This window comes from Actinia tenebrosa, unplaced genomic scaffold, assembly GCF_029948245.1.
Source record: "Actinia tenebrosa isolate PJP-AT-01 unplaced genomic scaffold, QUT_ActTen_1.0 PGA_scaffold13__45_contigs__length_12533684, whole genome shotgun sequence".
Taxonomy (NCBI): domain Eukaryota; kingdom Metazoa; phylum Cnidaria; class Anthozoa; order Actiniaria; family Actiniidae; genus Actinia; species Actinia tenebrosa.
This window is the reverse complement of record NW_028292573.1, coordinates 865,444-884,483: the sequence shown is the minus strand read 5'-3', so window position 1 is coordinate 884,483 and position 19,040 is coordinate 865,444. Positions and strand designations below refer to the sequence as shown.

Here is a 19,040-nt window from a genome sequence, read left to right as displayed (position 1 = left end):
AGGTTTAGTCACTTTGAACCTGACGACATACTGTGATGGATTAGTTTAAGAAGATGAGATGGCAACATATAGGCGTCATTTACCTCTAATTTTTGAAACACAGTCCCAGAACCCTAATTTATCCCTAAATTGCAGCAAAATAGGCAAATTTTGGAGAAAAGTTCAAATTTTTATTTTGTTATTTTGTACTTTGTCTTCGTCAATCACGAAATGACAAATACACAATCGATTTATAAAATACTGAGATATATTGAAGATTTGGGTGGGAAATTCAACTTCTTTAGCGCAAAAAAAGGCCCGTCATTTTACAACTTTTTAGAAGCACTGTTCTTCGTTTAGATCAGAGATTCAGGACCTTGTTTACGTCTTGGTTTGTTCGCTTGTTAGCTTGTCGTGGTTCTGGTTAATGAAGATAAATGAAATACCGACGCTGAAAACATTAGTAGTTGTTAAGAATTTGTTTTTTAATTAAACGCTATTACAAACTTGCTTAATAGGTGACGACTGAGCAAATGTCGCGCTTGAAAGGGCAATTGTTTTGGTATCAAATATTTCTTATCAAATACTAGTTACAATAACGTATCCATGCCCCTTGTCGTTATAGCAACAAGTGTTACTTTGATCTGTTCCAATGTTAAACGACCCTCCACCACCCCCAGAGGAATCAGAGTTGTTATCCCCACTAGCACCCCCAGAGTATCCTCCTCCTCCTGCTGCTCCACCACCACCCCCATAAGCACCTCCACCTCCTCCAAAACCGCCGGGTACTGTGTTCGTATAAGATCTTCCTCCAGCTCCTCCTTGTAGGAATCCCTTGCCTCCCTCTCCGCCTGTGCCTTGAGATCCTCCGAAGCGAGTACTGCTGCGGCCAGACGAGTAAAAGCCACCACCACCACCCCCTAGAAATAATCAACAGATAGTTACAAACCACCACCACAACCCCCCTAGACTATAATCAACAGATAGTTACAAACCACCACCACCCCCACCCCCTAGAAATAATCAACAGATAGTTACAAACCACCACCACCCCCACCCCCCTAGAAATAATCAACAGATAGTTACAAACCACCACCACCCCCACCCCCTAGAAATAATCAACAGATAGTTACAAACCACCACCACCCCCCACCCCCTAGAAATAATCAACAGATAGTTACAAACCACCACCCACTAGAAATAATCAACAGATAGTTACAAACCACCACCACCCCCACCCCCTAGAAATAATCAACAGATAGTTACAAACCACCCCCCCTAGAAATAATCAACTGATAGTTACAAACCACCACCACCCCCACCCCCTAGAAATAATCAACTGATAGTTACAAACCACCACCCCCTAGAAATAATCAACTGATAGTTACAAACCACCACCCACTAGAAATAATCAACAGATAGTTACAAACCACCACCACCACCCCCCTAGAAATAATCAACTGATAGTTACAAACCACCACCACCCCCACCCCCTAGAAATAATCAACTGATAGTTACAAACCACCACCCACTAGAAATAATCAACTGATAGTTACAAACCACCACCACCCCCACCCCCTAGAAATAATCAACTGATAGTTACAAACCACCACCCACTAGAAATAATCAACTGATAGTTACAAACCACCACCACCACCACCCCCCTAGAAATAATCAACAGATAGTTACAAACCACCACCACCCCCACCCCCTAGAAATAATCAACTGATAGTTACAAACCACCACCACCCCCACCCCCTAGAAATAATCAACTGATAGTTACAAACCACCACCCACTAGAAATAATCAACTGATAGTTACAAACCACCACCCCCTAGAAATAATCAACTGATAGTTACAAACCACCACCCACTAGAAATAATCAACTGATAGTTACAAACCACCACCACCACCACCCCCCTAGAAATAATCAACAGATAATTACAAACCACCAACTTAGCTCTCTCGCCCTTGAGGACTAATTATAGTACTATTTGATGGCTATTTGATGGTTTGCACTCTACCTTAGTCTCACAAAAGTGTACTCTGGAATTGTTTTCTCTCTACAAACGTTTTTCTTAAGTGTTTTTTCCTCCTACCTGAATTGTCCGAGTCAGCATTTTTAGCGCCTTGACCATCACGTCCTCCTGCCCACTCTCTTCCTCCATGTCCCTGATTACCAGATATGGACACACTAGCATCCCCTCGGGAGTGTCGTTGTGTAGCTGATTCGATACCAGCTCCTCCACCAGCAATGATCAGGGGGGAGCTGTCATTTCTAACAACAAAGCTACCTCCTCCTCCACCAGAAGAGCTGGATACAATATTTATTCCACCCTCTTGTCCCACGAGTATTTTGATTAGTTCTCCTTCTAGAAGTTGAAATGTACCAATCATACGAGCACCCCGTCCACGGTAAAGGCGGGAATTCTGTCCAGTGTCATAGCCACCGCTAGCACCAACAGCTTCTATTCTATACGAACCAGTAAGTGGTACTTTCCATATTTGTATGCCAGACGATAAAGCAACCTGTCCATAATGACTTTGACCATTGTAATGACTACCAATAGATTTTGGGCCAAGACGACCTATTGCACCAAGATTGGAGAACGTGGCTCTGAAAGCTAAGCATGCACATTTGTGACATTTGATATATAAGCACTGGCGTAGAGGCAGACAGACAGACAGACTTTTTTATTCTGTATCGAGTATTAAAAAAATACATTGACATTTTACCCGAATAAACATTAACGTATGAAGGCTATAATTGTTGATTTATAGTAGTTTTTCTTATGTTATAATGGTTCACCTATTTAACCTATTTAGTTCGATTACTATTTTAGCCTAGTCTGGGTAAGAAGACCACATACTATATTAATTCTGCATTGTATGTGATCTTTTTATAATAAGCAGTTGTGGAGATATTTTGCTACTGCAACTGCTAACATTTTGGGCGGACTCATAAATAGCAGAAACAGCTCGTTCTCATTTAACAAAAGAGAATCATTGTTTATGTTATTTATGTTCTTGAAGAGTTCTTCCCTTAGATTTGAATATAATGTACAGTGAAGAAGGAAGTGCTTCTCATCTTCTACACTATCTGGGCAATGGAAGCATCTCCTTTCTTCTGTTTTTTTGTACTCCCTTGAATGTCTCCCCTTTTCGATTTCAAGGTCGTGATTACTAATTCTCAACTTGGTTAATGCTTTTCTGTGTTCAAAATTCTTAACTTCGATTAAATAATTTTCAAACGAGTAATCTGTTTTTACCAGACGATATGTCCTTAATATATTTTTTTGGCCTGGTGGGCCTCTTCTAGTTTTTTCATCGTTGAAGAGTTCCACTCGCCAGACTTGAATTTCTATATCCGTAGGGGGAGGCAAGGGGGCACGTGCTCCCCCCACCCCCTTCCCCCCCAAGAAAAAGTATTTTTAAAATTTAATTAATTCATGCGGGATTCCGGTGGATTTGGCGGGAAAATGGTACATAGCCCCAGTATAAGCGAGATCTCGCTACGTTCCTGTATATAACTGATACTAAAGATGAAATTGGTGAGCTTGGCCAATTTGAAAACCAAAAGTATAACTACTTCAGGGAACCTAATAATTTTTGCACAGATAGCAACGGTATAATTACCTTGATAATATATAATTAACGTTGTATAAGCTGTCGCTTCACCAACGGAATTGACTGCACTGCACTTATAAGTCACACTATCGCTCAACTGGAACCTTCTTATAATCAAAGTACCGTTGACTTGTTGACTTCTTTTTGGAGAAAGATCCCCGGTGAGCCTAGACCACGTGATCACTGGCAAAGGGTACCCACTCGCTTTACATGTCAATCTTACTGTTTTTCCATGTTTAATCCTTAGAAATGAATCAGGTGTCGACAAGAACTGCGGAGAAACTACAAAGACATGAATACTTGTTTTATTTAATAGTGTATAATAGGGTATAACTTTAACCCAGGGTAGAAATTTCGTTTTGTATGGAGAAGAGTAGAAATGGCACGACGTGAATTAATTAACAAAACCCTGCGAGCAAGGTACACTCGTACCCAGAGCTCCACGATTTCGTTCATAACTGTCTGAGGCTCAAATCGACCGCTTTTCCTCGATGCTGATTGGTCCAAATAGCCGCTAGCGCCAACATTTCAAATGATTAATGCTAGAAGCTTCTTCATGATTGGAGGATTATATTCGATGTTCTGAACATTTTAGGCTGGAACACGAAGTAGGGAGGTAGGGAGGTAGGGAGGTAGGGAGGTAGGGAGGTAGGGAGGTAGGGAGGTAGGGAGGTAGGCAGGTAGGCAGGTAGGCAGGTAGGCAGGTAGGGAGAATAATTTAAGGAAGCAATTACAAATGAATTATTGAGTTGTTTTTCGTGTTACCTTGAACAAATAACTTCACACCTTTCGATGCTTCTCCTAGAACACTCTTCGCAGTACAGACATAACTATCGGTATCATTACTATCAACTGTGAATATCTGTAATAACCCTGACTGATCCGTGTATGTTTTACTAGCTTCAAGTTGACCAGACACTTTCTTCCAGGTTAGTCTTGGTTTTGGATTGCCGTGTGCATTGCAGTGAAATGTAGCATTCTGGTTCTGGTGAAGTGTGAGAGTTGACGGGGAAACAAAAACGGTTGGCTCAGAAACCTGCTCTCCTGGTTCCCCTTTTGGTCCCGGCAAGCCTTTCGGACCGGGAAGACCAGTGTCTCCTTTCTGTCCATTCATTCCAGGGGGTCCTCTCAAACCTTGTTTACCGTACTTGCCAGGGGTTCCCATTGGACCTTGAGCACCTTTGCGTCCTCTAAATCCTCTTTTACCACGCTTCCCCCGGACACCCTTTGATCCTTTTTTTCCTGGTCTTCCTTGAATACAAACTTTGTTTGGTGGATGACAGAAATGAGAAGCAGTCATGTTCGAGAGAACCTGTTGGATTTCTGAACGAACTGCTTCCACAGTAACGCGAGAGACATTCTTGTCAATAACAGAACGTCTTACTCGCAGATGGGACTGCCGTGACTTGATGTTTTCTGCTCTGTTGAAACCTTGAAAAGAATTTGTGATTAGAAACGGAATTATCGGGTCAACGAGTGGGTCAGGCATATTTGGCTCGAACATTGTCCTATTATATTTCATATCCACCTTTGAGATAATCTTTTTATTAATATATAAATTAACAACTTCAACATATTAATACTGCTAATAAAATCCATTGATAATCCATGAAAAGTATTGATAAAAGAACTATTGGTTGATGTCTAACAATTACATTACCTCTGTCAGTTCTAACAGTAGTCTCCACGTTCTTGACTGCATGTTGGTTTAGAGTTTTAAGCTGCGTCTTGTGGTCATCGAGTTCTCTCTCAACAGCAGCGAGTCGTTGGTTCAAAGTGATGAACACGACAACAACTGACAAACCAACCAACAGATAAAGGACAAATGAGACTAAAACAAAGCCATTTTGATGAGTAACCCGCTTGTTATTAGACTCTACTGGATCCTTGTTACACATTGGGCCAGGCTTAAACAAAACCATCGAGTCGTAAAACTATGAGTATGTTACTTTGATGACGCATTAAATGCCAGTCATCATGCTGAGTCGTCCGTTTGGTTAAAATGTGTTCATACACGTTTATATCTGTCCATGAAAATATTTCCAAAAACTGTTTATACTACGTGAAAACATATCTCTTCTCTTTCTTTACCTTGGAATTCCTTGGAAGCAAACAGTAGATTCTGTGATATGAAGACCACGCAAACCCTTTAAAATATATAAGCAGAGAGGATCCCAAAACAGGGGCGGCGGAAGCTAAAAACCTTTGGGGGGGGGGCACTGAAGATTATATTTAACGCTATGTGATAATGACAATGTTTTGTTTGATTGCAGACCCATGCGCCGTAAAACAATGACTAAGAACCAATATTTTTTGGGGGGGGCCTGGCCCCCCCCAAACAATTTGGTGGGGGGAGCAAGTGCCCCCCGGGCCTCCCCGGTTCCGCCGCCCCTGCAAAAGAATATTTTCCTATCAATAATATTTCTGGTCCCAAGTGTAACCGGCGGCAAGGCGCTCAGCTATGAATCAGATTGCAAGTGGTTTTGACAAAAGAATTTATTGAAAAATTCACACAACTTTACATCGTAGAGAATTCCTTGTCTTGATATGTGCAACGTCTTCAAGAACTTTTACTACACTGATTTAAGCTTAGTTTGGGCCTATTTTTATGGAAAAACCTGCATTCTTAAGACCTTACACATCCTATGCAATGTTGCACGCCCTAGGCGCAAACAGGATGTCCCAAACACGAACTTACGTAAACAAGCGCCAAACCTAGGCATGACTCACTGTAATGTAATTACGTACGGAAATTATTTCTTGCTTACGCATTTTCCACGCAAACAGTTAACTAAAGAATTACATTCCTATGTGTACACGAGGCATTCCTAATTAAAAATATAGATTTATGACTAAATAATTACTGTCCAAAATAGTGTCTTTTGACTCTGTCACACTTGCCCCTCCTTTTTGTTTGCTTCGTCCTCGAGCAAATTCAGGAACAATGATACGCAGGTGGACTCGTCAGTGCTGAAGTGCGGATCTTGGAAGATTATAGAGGTTGCTGTGTTGGCCTGCCGTTGTCCTTGTGGAACGTCGGAGTACAGGTGCAGCCAGTTCTTCCTCAGACGCATCGTCACTATCATCATCATCATCAGGTTCAGCTGGTTCTGTCATTGGTTGAAAGGCGATTGTCATTCCTCCAATGTCATCTTCTTCATCTGATGATTCTGGCGATGCAGTACATGTTTGTCTAGACCTGTCAGCTTGCCTGTGTCGTCCTCGTATCTCCAGCATTGGTCTTGGACACACTTGCATTTCTCCTTGACTAACAACTTTATCTCCTCCATGTCCATCAGCTCTTTCAACGACATATGTATTGTTGTCTCTTCGTTCGACGATTTTGTACACTTGGTTGTCCCATTTATCTTGAATCTTGTTTCTTCCTCTGACTTTACGGTTGCGAAGGAGTACTCGCTCTCCAACTTGTAGTGGTTCGGCCAGTGCTCTGCTCTTCTGGTCATGGATCTTCTTTCTGATGGTAGCAGCTTCCTTCAAGTTTTGTGTCACAGTGGTATAAGCTTCTCGTAGACGAGTCTGGTGCTTGGTAATCCATTGCTGGTTGTCTACTGTCACTTGTCTGTCATCATCAGGAAGTAGAATGTCCAGAGGTAGCTTTGCATCTCTACCAAACATCAGGTAGAAGGGTGAGTATCTAATCGTTGCATGTGGCGTAGCATTATAGGCGTAACATAACTCTTTCAGGTGTTCAGGCCACCTTCTTTTCTTTTCTGCTGGTAGAGTTCTTAGAAGCTCATGTAGTGTACGGTTGAATCTTTCGCACTGCCCATTTCCTTGAGGATGATAGGGGGTTGTCCTTGACTTCTTAATTCCATACACTGCACACAACTCCTTGACTAGTTCTGCCTCAAATGACTTGCCTTGGTCAGAGTGTAGTCTTTGGGGGATTCCATACACAAGGAACCATTCTTTAATCAGGGTCTTGACTACGGTTGTCGCTTTCTGATCACGGGTAGGTACAGCAATTGTAAACTTTGTGAACACATCTGTTAACACGAGGACATTTTCTCTTCCATCTGTTGCAGGCTCAAGCAAGGTAAAATCCATCGCTAGCACTTCCAATGGCCTAGTAGCTAGTAGGCTGCCCATCGGCGTCTTGACTGGAAGGTAGGATCCTTTGGCAATGACACATCTTTCACAATTTGAGATCCATTGCTTCACATCTCCTTGCATACCGGGCCACCAACATCTTTTCCTCAAGAGCTGTTCTGTCCTGTCTTGTCCTTGATGTCCACATTGATCGTGCGCACCCTTCAGTACTTGTGATTTCATTGATGTGGGGAGTAGCAGTAACCGAAGCTCACTTCCCTGTCCGACTCCTGTACGGCGGTAGAGAACTCCATGGCTTTCCTCAATCCTGTTCCAGTGACTAAGCAACTTCCTTGTATCCCTTGTCTCTTGTTGGCTTTGCCTTTTACTTGGCCGACGTCCAAGGTTTCGGTAGTGGAGGAGACGACTGATACCTGGGTCCTCCTGCTGTAGTCGTTGGATCTCTGTGAGAGGTGTGGTTGGGAATGAGGTTGCTTGCTCCTCCAGCGCACTTGTCTCTGTGTTGCTTATGAATGCTGCTGATACCATCAAATGTTGACGTACCTCTTCTGGTAGGTCTGTAGTATTGGTAGAGTAGGCTAGGGTACTTCTTACTTCAACTGTGGTTGGTTCTTCATCTCGGTTGATGCGACTTAGAGCATCTGCATTCTGATTGTGACGTCCAGGGCGATACTTGATGGTGAAGTTGAAGTTTGCTAACTCTGCAGCCCACCTCTGCTCCACAGCTTTCAGCTTACTCTTTGACTGTAGGTATGTCAGCGGGTTGTTGTCTGTGTAGACGACAAACTTCGATCCCAGCAGGTACTCCCTGAACTTCTCACATACAGCCCACTTCAAGGCTAGTAGTTCCAGCTTCCTCGATGAGTAGTTCTCCATGTTTCGCTCTCCACCTCTCAGGCCTCGGCTGGCATAAGCGATCACTTTGACTCTTCCGTCCTGTTCTTGGGACAGCACGGCTCCCAATCCTTCGTTGGATGCATCCGTCTCTAGGATGAAGGGCTTGGTGTAGTCCGGGTAGGCCAGCACTGGTGCTGAGGTTAGTAGATTCTTTAACTTGTTGAAGCTCTTTTGGCACTCTTCTGTCCACAGTACGCCAATCTGCTTCCGGGTGGTCTTGTTACTTCCTCCGCTCCCGAGCTCAGCAACTAACTTGTGCAGCGGACCTGCCACTTGAGCGAACTTGGGGACAAATCTTTTGTAGTAAGACGCGAAACCAAGGAATGATCGCAGATCGCGCACTGTCTGGGGGACTGGCCACTCGTTAACTGCCTTTGTCTTTTCGGGGTCTGTCTCGACACCGTCAGCAGAGACCACGTGCCCCAGGTAGGACACCCGATCTCTGAAGAGTTGACACTTGGTTGGTTCAACCTTTAATCCATGATGCTTCAGCTTACTGAATACCGTTTCCAACCGCTCAAGATGTTCTTCAATGGTGGATGAGAAGACTATGATGTCGTCCAGGTAGACCATCAGGGTGCGAAGTATGTCCTCTCGGAAGACTCCTTGCATCAACCTTTGGAAGGTCGCTGGGGCATTCTGTAGTCCAAACGGCATCCGAGTGTACTGAAACAAACCCATGGGCGTTGTGAACGCAGTCTTGTGCTGATCATCAGGATGGACTTCAACTTGATTGTAGGCTGATGCCAGATCTATGGTGGAAAAGTACTTTGCGCCACGCAGTGCCTCCAGTGATTCCTCTATCCTTGGTAGGGGGTACTGATCACGCTTGGTTTTCTGGTTCAGCTTCCGGTAGTCGACGCACATCCTCAAGGCTCCAGACTTCTTTCGTACAAGCACTATTGGGGAGGCATAGTTACTCTCACTTGGACATATCACTCCTTTTTCTAGCAAGTCTTGTAGATGCTGTTGCACCTCCTGGTATTGGTTTGGAGGAATCCTTCTGTAACGCTCTGTGACAGGCACATCATCGTCTGTGTAGATGCGATGATATGTTGTCTTTGTACAGCCAAGGTCCTCCTTACATGAAGCGAACACCTCTTCATTTCTTTCGAACATCTGGAGAGCTTTCTCCCTCTGAAGTTCCGTCCCGGGGAAATGTTCCAGGGTAATCCCGTGAGGGGGTGTCTGTATCCTTTGCCAACGTACTTTGCCCACAGCTTCCCGTTGGGGTGGCATCTGAGGGTCAGCACTAAGGTTACAGCACACTGTCACCATGTTATTCTCGTGTAGGAACTCCAACTGCTCTCCTCTCTTGACCATCTCTCCCTCTCGCACAATTCCAATCCGCGTCCTCGGCTTTAGCCATATGTCCTTTGCCGTCTGGTTGGCAACTCTGACATAGTAACACGTCTTGGTAGTATCCACGAGAGTACTGGCCACGGTGAGGTTTCCTTCTACTGGTACACCAAGGGGTTCGATCACAGCATCAGTGCCCCATGATGGGCCTGTGACCAAGATATCAGATTCTGTGAAAGCAGGGACCCAGACTTTGTCTGAGCCGGCTACTTTCACGAACCCAGTTTTACGTTTACTCTTCTTCTCTTCATCTTGCAGGATCTGTTGGTATTGGGGCACCTGCCCAAGAACGTTGGTTCCCAGTAGGCCAGGTACCCTCCTCTGCATGACTGTAGTGGCTGCTGTGTCCTTCGTGATGAAGATGCCGCACCCAGGGACCACCACTCCTCCGATCTCTACTGCAGCGACGATATATCCAATGTAAGGGATGTCCAAACCGTTAGCTCCTCGCAGCTGCAGTAATCTTGTTTCAGGGTGTAGGTCTCCTAGGGTTGGCTGTAGCTTTTCCCTGTAGAACGACTCGGTGATGAGGGTAACCATGGAGCCCGTATCCACTAAGCTTTTCACAGGTACTCCGCCAATCCTCGCCACCACTGTGGGACTTGTCCCGACAAACTTTTCGTTCTGAAAAAGAGAATTAGAGCCACTACAGTTCCTCTCCACGGTGTGGCTCACTGCCGTGGAGAGCTGGAGTTTGACTCCTTCTGTGGTGCTGCTGGTGCCTTGTCTTTCAGGGGCTTTGGGCAGTTCGGCCGAAGATGTCCAAGCTCGTGGCAGTTGTAACATCTCCTCGGACCACGTGGGGGACTTCGTGGTGGTGATGGGCTTGCTAACTTCATGGTAAGTTGGGTTAGCAGCTTCTGCTGCTCATCCAGCAATTTTTGTTGCTGCATGAGCCTCTCCACCAGGGCCTTCTGTCCTGCTGCAAGCTCTTGGATGGCATTTACTTGGTTGCTCTCCACCAACACCTCCTTGGCCGCTGCATGGCGATGTGCTCCTCTATCTGTGTCTTCCGAGCTACGATAGGCCTCTTGCCTCACCTCGTTGAAGGTCTTCTCGGGATGTTCTCTGATATAGCGCTTGAGATCCCTGCGCAACAGGTTGTCACGCAAGTTCTCAACGAATGTGTCTCTGAGGTTCTGGTCCTTGTTTTCCAGGGCTCCTACGTGTACTCTGGTTATGTGCTCCGCCATTGACATCAGGGCATGGGCAAAGTCCTGGATGGGCTCCCTGTCACCTTGTTTTCTGGCGAAAAACCTCTGGAGAAGCTGGGTCTTGGTGAGCTTCTCCCCGAAGACGTCTCTTAGAATCCTGAAGAAGCCATCCGGGTCTATCCAGTCATCCACAGGCCTTAGTCGAACTTCATCTCGAGCCGCACCTTCTAAGCTATGGTACAGGAAATCCACCGCCTCTTGATCAGTTAACTTCTGGGCAGCCACAGACCTCTGTGCATCCGCTATCCAGTCTTCAAGCACTTTGTCGTCTCTGCCACCAGCATACTTCCTCAGCTTCTTCTCCCTTGGCACTGTCACTTTTACCACTGGTGCAGGAACAGGTTGGGCAGGGGGTCCTCCTTCAGCCTGCATGCCATCCAGCTGTGCCTTGAGTGCAGCCAATTGCTCTGTGAGTGCAGCCACAGCTTCTTCTGCCATGATTTCAGTCTCGTTCCCGTTTGTAAATAATCAATAACTACTAATGTCAACTTTCTTGCAATCCCACTTCTGACACCAAAAATGTAACCGGCGGCAAGGCGCTCAGCTATGAATCAGATTGCAAGTGGTTTTGACAAAAGAATTTATTGAAAAATTCACACAACTTTACATCGTAGAGAATTCCTTGTCTTGATATGTGCAACGTCTTCAAGAACTTTTACTACACTGATTTAAGCTTAGTTTGGGCCTATTTTTATGGAAAAACCTGCATTCTTAAGACCTTACACATCCTATGCAATGTTGCACGCCCTAGGCGCAAACAGGATGTCCCAAACACGAACTTACGTAAACAAGCGCCAAACCTAGGCATGACTCACTGTAATGTAATTACGTACGGAAATTATTTCTTGCTTACGCATTTTCCACGCAAACAGTTAACTAAAGAATTACATTCCTATGTGTACACGAGGCATTCCTAATTAAAAATATAGATTTATGACTAAATAATTACTGTCCAAAATAGTGTCTTTTGACTCTGTCACACAAGAGCCCTCTTTTGTCTATTAGTTTTCATCAATAAATTTCCGCATACGAATGGGGGAGATGACTAGCAAACAGAATCTCACGGGTTTAAATCCCGTCTGGAGCTCGGGTTTTTTTTCCGGATAAAAAGTTTGCTTGATGAAACACATATCGCATCTGTAATAACTTTCTAAGTAACAAATACACCTCATTGTTGATGTAAACTTAGATATACGTTTCATTATTCTGCGTCTCAAATACCTTCCCTAACGTTCCCGGTCAATAGTAAGGTCAATTCTCGATATTAGATTTGTCATCTGGCAGATCACTATAAAAAGTAGCTGCGTAGAGGTCTTAACAAGGTTAGGGGAAGAGGGAAGGTTGGGAAGTGGGTTGCAAAAGACTATCTTTAGAGTTTCCCGCCTTTACTACAACTTTAGTAAGAGTGGGGGGAGGGGGAGGGGGTTAGTAAGAGTAGGGGGTGGGGGTAAGTAAGAGTGGGGATTCGGGGGGGGGGGGAGGGGCTGGGGGCAACTTCAACCCTCCTCGATCTCTACGCCACTGTTGAAAGGTCAATTTAAAATCGGTACACACACAAAAATCAGGGTACGTTTAGTCACTTCTGAAACTGAAGAAACACCGTGACGTAGTTAAGAAGATGAGAAAACAGTAGTGGATAAATAATGATAAACATAAAATGAAGATTAAATAATGATCTTGATTAACATAATAACTGCTTACATTTATAGTCTTTTTTCTCTCAAATACGAGTTACAATAACGTATCCATGCCCCTTGTCGTTATAGCAACAAGTGTTATTTTGATCTGTTCCAATGTTAAACGACCCTCCACCACCCCCAGAGGAATCAAAGCTGCTATCCCCACTCGCACCCCCAGAGTATCCTCCTCCTCCTCCTGCTCCTGATCCGCCAGTAGTGAGCGATCTACGTCTTCTTCTGCCTCCTCCTCCTACTGCTCCTCCTGCGGTAGTAAAGCCTCCTCCTCCATCTCCTCCAGTAGTAAAGCCTCCTCCTCCATCTCCTCCAGTAGTGAAGCCTCCTCCTCCTCCAGTAGTAAAGCCTCTTCCTCCAGTAGTAAAGCCTCCTCCTCCAATAGTAAAGCCTCCACCTCCATCTCCTCCAGTAGTAAAGCCTCCTCCTCCATCTCCTCCAGTAGTAAAGCCTCCTTCTCCATCTCCTCCAGTAGTGAAGCCTCCTCCTCCATCTCCTCCAGTAGTAAAGCCTCCTCCTCCATCTCCTCCAGTAGTGAAGCCTCCTCCTCCAGTAGTAAAGCCTCCTCCTCCATCTCCTCCAGTAGTAAAGCCTCCTCCATCTCCTCCAGTAGTGAAGCCTCCTCCTCCAGTAGTAAAGCCTCCTCCTCCATCTCCTCCAGTAGTGAAGCCTCCTCCTCCTCCAGTAGTAAAGCCTCTTCCTCCAATAGTAAAGCCTCCTCCTCCAATAGTAAAGCCTCCACCTCCATCTCCTCCAGTAGTAAAGCCTCCTCCTCCATCTCCTCCAGTAGTAAAGCCTCCTCCTCCATCTCCTCCAGTAGTGAAGCCTCCTCCTCCATCTCCTCCAGTAGTAAAGCCTCCTCCTCCATCTCCTTCAGTAGTGAAGCCTCCTCCTCCAGTAGTAAAGCCTCCTCCTCCAGTAGTAAAGCCTCCTCCTCCATCTCCTCCAGTAGTGAAGCCTCCTCCTCCATCTCCTCCAGTAGTAAAGACTCCTCCTCCATTTCCTCCAGTAGTGAAGCCTCCTCCTCCAGTAGTAAAGCCTCCTCCTCCATCTCCTCCAGTAGTAAAGCCTCCTCCATCTCCTCCAGTAGTGAAGCCTCCTCCTCCAGTAGTAAAGCCTCCTCCTCCATCTCCTCCAGTAGTAAAGCCTCCTCCATCTCCTCCAGTAGTGAAGCCTCCTCCTCCAGTAGTAAAGCCTCCTCCTCCATCTCCTCCAGTAGTAAAGCCTCCTCCTCCTCCATCTCCTCCAATAGTAAAGCCTCCTCCTCCAGTAGTAAAGCCTCCTCCTCCATCTCCTCCAGTAGTGAAGCCTCCTCCTCCAGTAGTAAAGCCTCCTCCTCCATCTCCTCCAGTAGTAAAGCCTCCTCCTCCAGTATTACCTCCTCCTCCATCTCCTCCAGTAGTAAAGCCTCCTCCTCCATCTCCTCCAGTGGTAAAGCCTCCTTCAGGAGCCCCCCCACCTCCACCAAAGCCACCAGATACTAATTCATCAAATGATCTTCCGCCAGCTCCTCCTTGAAGAAATCCTTCGCCATGCTCCCTGACAGAGAATACAATTCCTTCAAGTCCCTTTACAGTAGTACCGCCAGACGAGTAAAAGCCTCCACCAGCACCCCCTAGAAATAGTCAAAAGATAGTTACAAACCACCACCACCATCAACCCCTACAATTAATCAACAGATAGTTACAAACCACCACCACCTTTACCCCCTAGAAATAATCAACAGATAGTTACAAACCACCACCACCCCCACCCCCTAGAAATAATCAACTGATAGTTACAAACCACCACCCACTAGAAATAATCAACTGATAGTTACAAACCACCACCCACTAGAAATAATCAACTGATAGTTACAAACCACCACCACCACCACCCCCCTAGAAATAATCAACAGATAGTTACTAACAACCACCACCATAGAACCACTACCCTCGAGAAATACTGAACCGATAGTTACAAAATCACAAACCACCTCCTCAAGGACCGCGGAGGACCCTTAATAGTTGGAAATAGTGGAAGCCACGGTACACGGGAAAAGGTTGAGATCTGGACAACCCAGGAAACCCAATTCCAACCGAAATAAACTTTTTTCAGAATATCGTAATGAATTTTGCTGCAACATTTTACAAATACTGATTTTCATGAGATTAGATATATATTAAACATAGGGGTCTCACTATTTTATTCGCCGATCGTAGATTAAAATAATAACATAGTGTTTATGCAAACGTCTAAAAGCAGGGGTTTAGATTTTAAGTTTTAGTGGATATTAGAAATGTGTGGGATAAAGCCTTGAAGCCCTTCAACCATCGCTCGCAGTCCTTGGTTTTTGGTGGTTTCACAAATTAACAATGATACTCTCTTGTAATCTTTCCCGTACCTGAATTGTCTGATGATATATCAACTCTGGCGCCTTGGCCGTCACGTCCTCCTGCCCACTCAGTTCCTCCATGTCCATGATTACCAGATGTGGTCACATTAGCATCAGCACTAGAGTATCGTCGTGTAGCAAATTTGATTCCAGCACCTCCACCAGCAATGATCAGGGGGGAGCTGTCATTTCTAACAACAAAGCTACCTCCTCCTCCACCAGAAGAGCTGGATACAGTATTAATTCCACCCTCTTGTCCCACGAGTATTTTGATTAATTCTCCTTCTAGAAGTTGAAATGTACCAATCATACGAGCACCCCGTCCACGGTAAAGGCGGGAATTCTGTTTATTGTCATAGCCACCGCTAGCACCAACAGCTTCTATTTTATACGAACCAGTAAGTGGTACTTTCCATATTTGTATACCAGATGATAAAGTAACCTGTCCATAATGACTTTGACAATTGTAATGACTACCAATAGATGTTGGACCAAGACGACCTGTTGCGCCGAGATTGGTGAACTTGGCTTTGAAACCTAAGAATGTACAATTGAGATATTTTATATGTTTTTTCTTTGTAAGGTAGGTAAGTAGTTAGGTAAATAAGAAGGTACGCAGTTAGGCATGGGTGGGTAGGTAAGTAGGCGGGTATGTAAGTTGGTAGGGAGGTAGGGAGGTAGGGAGGTAGGGAGGTAGGGAAGGTAGGGAGGTAGGGAGGTAGGGAGGTAGGGAGGTAGGGAGGTAGGGAGGTAGGGAGGTAGGGAGGTAGGCAGGTAGGCAGGTAGGGAGGTAGGGAGGTAGGGAGGTAGGGAGGTAGAAAGGTAGGGAGGTATTTAGATATTAGATAGTTTAACAAGGAAGCAATTACAAATGAATCTGAAGTTATTTTCTTGTGTTACCTTGAACAAATAACTTTACATTTTTCGATGCTTCTCCTAGAACACTCTTCGCAGTACAGACATAACTATCGGTATCATTACTATCAACTGTGAATATCTGTAATAACCCTGACTGATCCGTGTATGTTTTACTAGCATCAAGTTGACCAGACACTTTCTTCCAAGTTACACTTGGTTTTGGATTGCCGTGTGCATTGCAGTAAAATGTAACATTCTGGTTCTGATGGACTGTGAGGGTTGACGGGGAAACAAAAACGGTAGGTTCAGAAACCTGCTCAGAAAGACCACATTTTCCTTTCTGTCCCTTCATTCCAGGGGGTCCTCTCAAACCTTGTCTACCGTACTTGCCAGGGGGTCCCATTGGACCTTGAGCACCTTTGGGACCACGCTTCCCCCGGACACCCTTCGATCCTTGTTTTCCTGGAATACAAACTTTGTTTGGTGGATGACAGAACTGAGAAGCGGTCATGTTCAAGAAAACCTGTTGGATTTCTGAACGAACTGTTTCCATGGTAACGCGAGAAACATTCTTGTCAATAACAGAACGTCTTACTCGCAGATGGGACTGCCGTGACTTGATGTTTTCTGCTCTGTTGAAACCTTAAAAAGAATTTGTGATTAAAAACGGAACTGGGTCAACGAGTGGGTCAGGCATATTTGGCTCGAACATTGTCCTATCATATTTCCCACCCACCTTCGAGAGAATCTTTTTTTAATATATAAATTAACAACTTCAACATATTAATACTGCTAATAAAATCCATTGATAATCCATGAAAAGTATTGATAAAAGAACTATTGGTTGATGTCTAACAATTACATTACCTCTGTCAGTTCTAACAGTAGTCTCCACGTTCTTGACTGCATGTTGGTTTAGAGTTTTAAGCTGCGTCTTGTGGTCATCGAGTTCTCTCTCAACAGCAGCGAGTCGTTGGTTCAAAGTGATGAACACGACAACAACTGACAAACCAACCAACAAATGAAGGACAAATGAGACTAAAACAAAGCCATTTTGATGAGTAAACCGCTTGTTATTAGACTCTGGATCCTTGTTACACATTGAGCCAGGCTTAAACGAAGCCATCGTCGTAAATGTGCCTGTGTGATGACACCGTGATATGCCAGGCGATTAGTATGAGTGTCAACTTAAATAAAACGTGTTAGCGTATTAGTTACCAGTCCATGTTCTCTCGCGGGAAGTGGGGACTATGTTGAAGCATGTAATACGGGCTTAAAATAACAGAACATTCCAGGGGAATATCTCCGTTTAACAAGAGAGCATAAATAAGTTACATATGCTCTCTTGCTAGACAGACCTCTCCTTTCCCTTTTCATGCTAAAATATGCCAAAGGAGTAGGAGGACCGGAAGCCATGACGGAAACTAATTTTGTGGCTACTGCCTCAGAGAGTCAATAAGTAACAAAAGAAATGTCGTAACCAATCGGCAGTAAGCCGTAATTTTCGGAACCAATCAGCAATCCAATAAAATCTCGCCTTAGGTTCGTATTACCGAAGCGTAACCGCTTCAACAGCGATGAGACAGCGATGATCAGCGTCGTGTTCCTCGTCCGGACTCTTGCTGTGTTTCAGAAAATTTACCAATATTATTTATTACAGCTTTCATTTCATATCTCTTTACGTTCAAATGAAAGGTTTTGCAAGCATCATTCAACTTTAGGTCGAGAGTCGATGTGCTACTTGAATATACGCTGACAAGACAGCAACAACAGCGCTCTCTGATTTGACAGTAAAGAATGAACTTCTTTTGCAGATAAAAGAGCCTGTATTGCAAAAAGAAAATCCCTTAAAGGGAGTATATCAGCCTCTTCGGAGGATAATTTCTGGAACTACACAATTTTCATTACTTTACATCTCCGCATAATCCTGTTTCTCTGCTTCAGCCAATTTAAAATAAACTTCCAGATTGACAGTATCTCCTTAACATTTATACCAAATTATAGTATTTTACACTGTCGTATTTTATACCTTTGTCGTTTTTGAAATTAACTTGTTCAACTTTTTCACCCTACTATTGCTTTTTCCAGTAATATCTTACAACACACACGACAAAATTAATAATGACAAATAGATTATCTCACACCAACAGGAATGCACGAAAGTGCGCTCCAATAACAGAGTGGAGTTCACGAAATTCTAACAAATGTATTGTTATGATCACCCTTGAATCGTGATCCATCATGCATATTGATATATCTAAATTATATTCGCTCTATAAATAAAGCCTTTAGTTTTCACATTTACGTTTTTCCTCCAAACACCGCTAATTCAATTACCTATATATCCTTCGTATATGTTAATAGTCTATCAACTTCCTCCATTCCATTCCTGTATGACCATCATTTCTTACAGCAGTAGCCGCAGGCGCTATTTTGTACTTGTATCCAGTTTTACTCTTGTTTTTTAGGGTTAGGGTTAGGGTCATAAAACATTTTGCCTGTTTTGGCGGTTAGCATCCCGTGAAGCCCTCATTTTCTTTAAGGGTGAGGTAGAAGAGCAGGGTCTGGGGACGAATTTAATTCTTTTAAAATTCTTTTCCTAAAAGAGCGATAGAAAGGCACTTAATACAATTTTTTTAAATGCTTTTCAAAACAAATTTTATTCAAAAGACTAAAATCTTCCAGTACAGTTTTTCCTCCTCGCAACACAAATCAAAGATTCCAAGCTGCGAAGGATGCATGATTTATTTTATACTGTAGTTTCTTTTTCTATTAGTTTATTATTTACAGATAGGTTTTTGAGTACACCAGCCGTCACGTTCTAAAAACGATTAGTCTCCAAGCAACAGATTTTGGATTGGTTTTTATTAGCTTGTATTGACTTAAGGATCCTGGGAGATTACTCCAATCATTGTTGACATGACAAAACCGCTCTTTTTCCTTTGTGAACTGTGTAAACTTTGAAAGTAT

The 19,040-nt window shown here is 44.1% G+C and overlaps 2 protein-coding genes across 2 annotated transcripts; both read right to left on the bottom strand.

Annotated features, from left to right (window-relative positions):
- Positions 1-443: 443 nt before the first annotated feature.
- LOC116298814 (uncharacterized) lies at positions 444-5,781 on the bottom strand. Its single transcript, XM_031707376.2, has 6 exons — positions 5,698-5,781; positions 5,267-5,513; positions 4,372-5,037; positions 3,616-3,888; positions 2,079-2,603; positions 444-899 (listed from the first exon to the last, which is right to left on the bottom strand). Exons 2-6 carry the CDS (start codon positions 5,502-5,504, stop codon positions 559-561), a joined length of 2,043 nt encoding a protein of 680 aa, XP_031563236.2. The 5' UTR covers positions 5,505-5,513; positions 5,698-5,781; the 3' UTR covers positions 444-558.
- Positions 5,782-12,805: 7,024 nt separating this feature from the next.
- On the bottom strand, positions 12,806-17,432 carry LOC116298818 (uncharacterized). The gene is made up of 4 exons (XM_089029188.1): positions 16,938-17,432; positions 16,113-16,712; positions 15,222-15,749; positions 12,806-14,453 (listed from the first exon to the last, which is right to left on the bottom strand). The coding sequence occupies exons 1-4, from the start codon at positions 17,194-17,196 to the stop codon at positions 12,868-12,870; spliced, it is 2,973 nt and encodes a 990-aa protein (XP_088885314.1). The 5' UTR covers positions 17,197-17,432; the 3' UTR covers positions 12,806-12,867.
- Between the last annotated feature and the right edge of the window lie 1,608 nt (positions 17,433-19,040).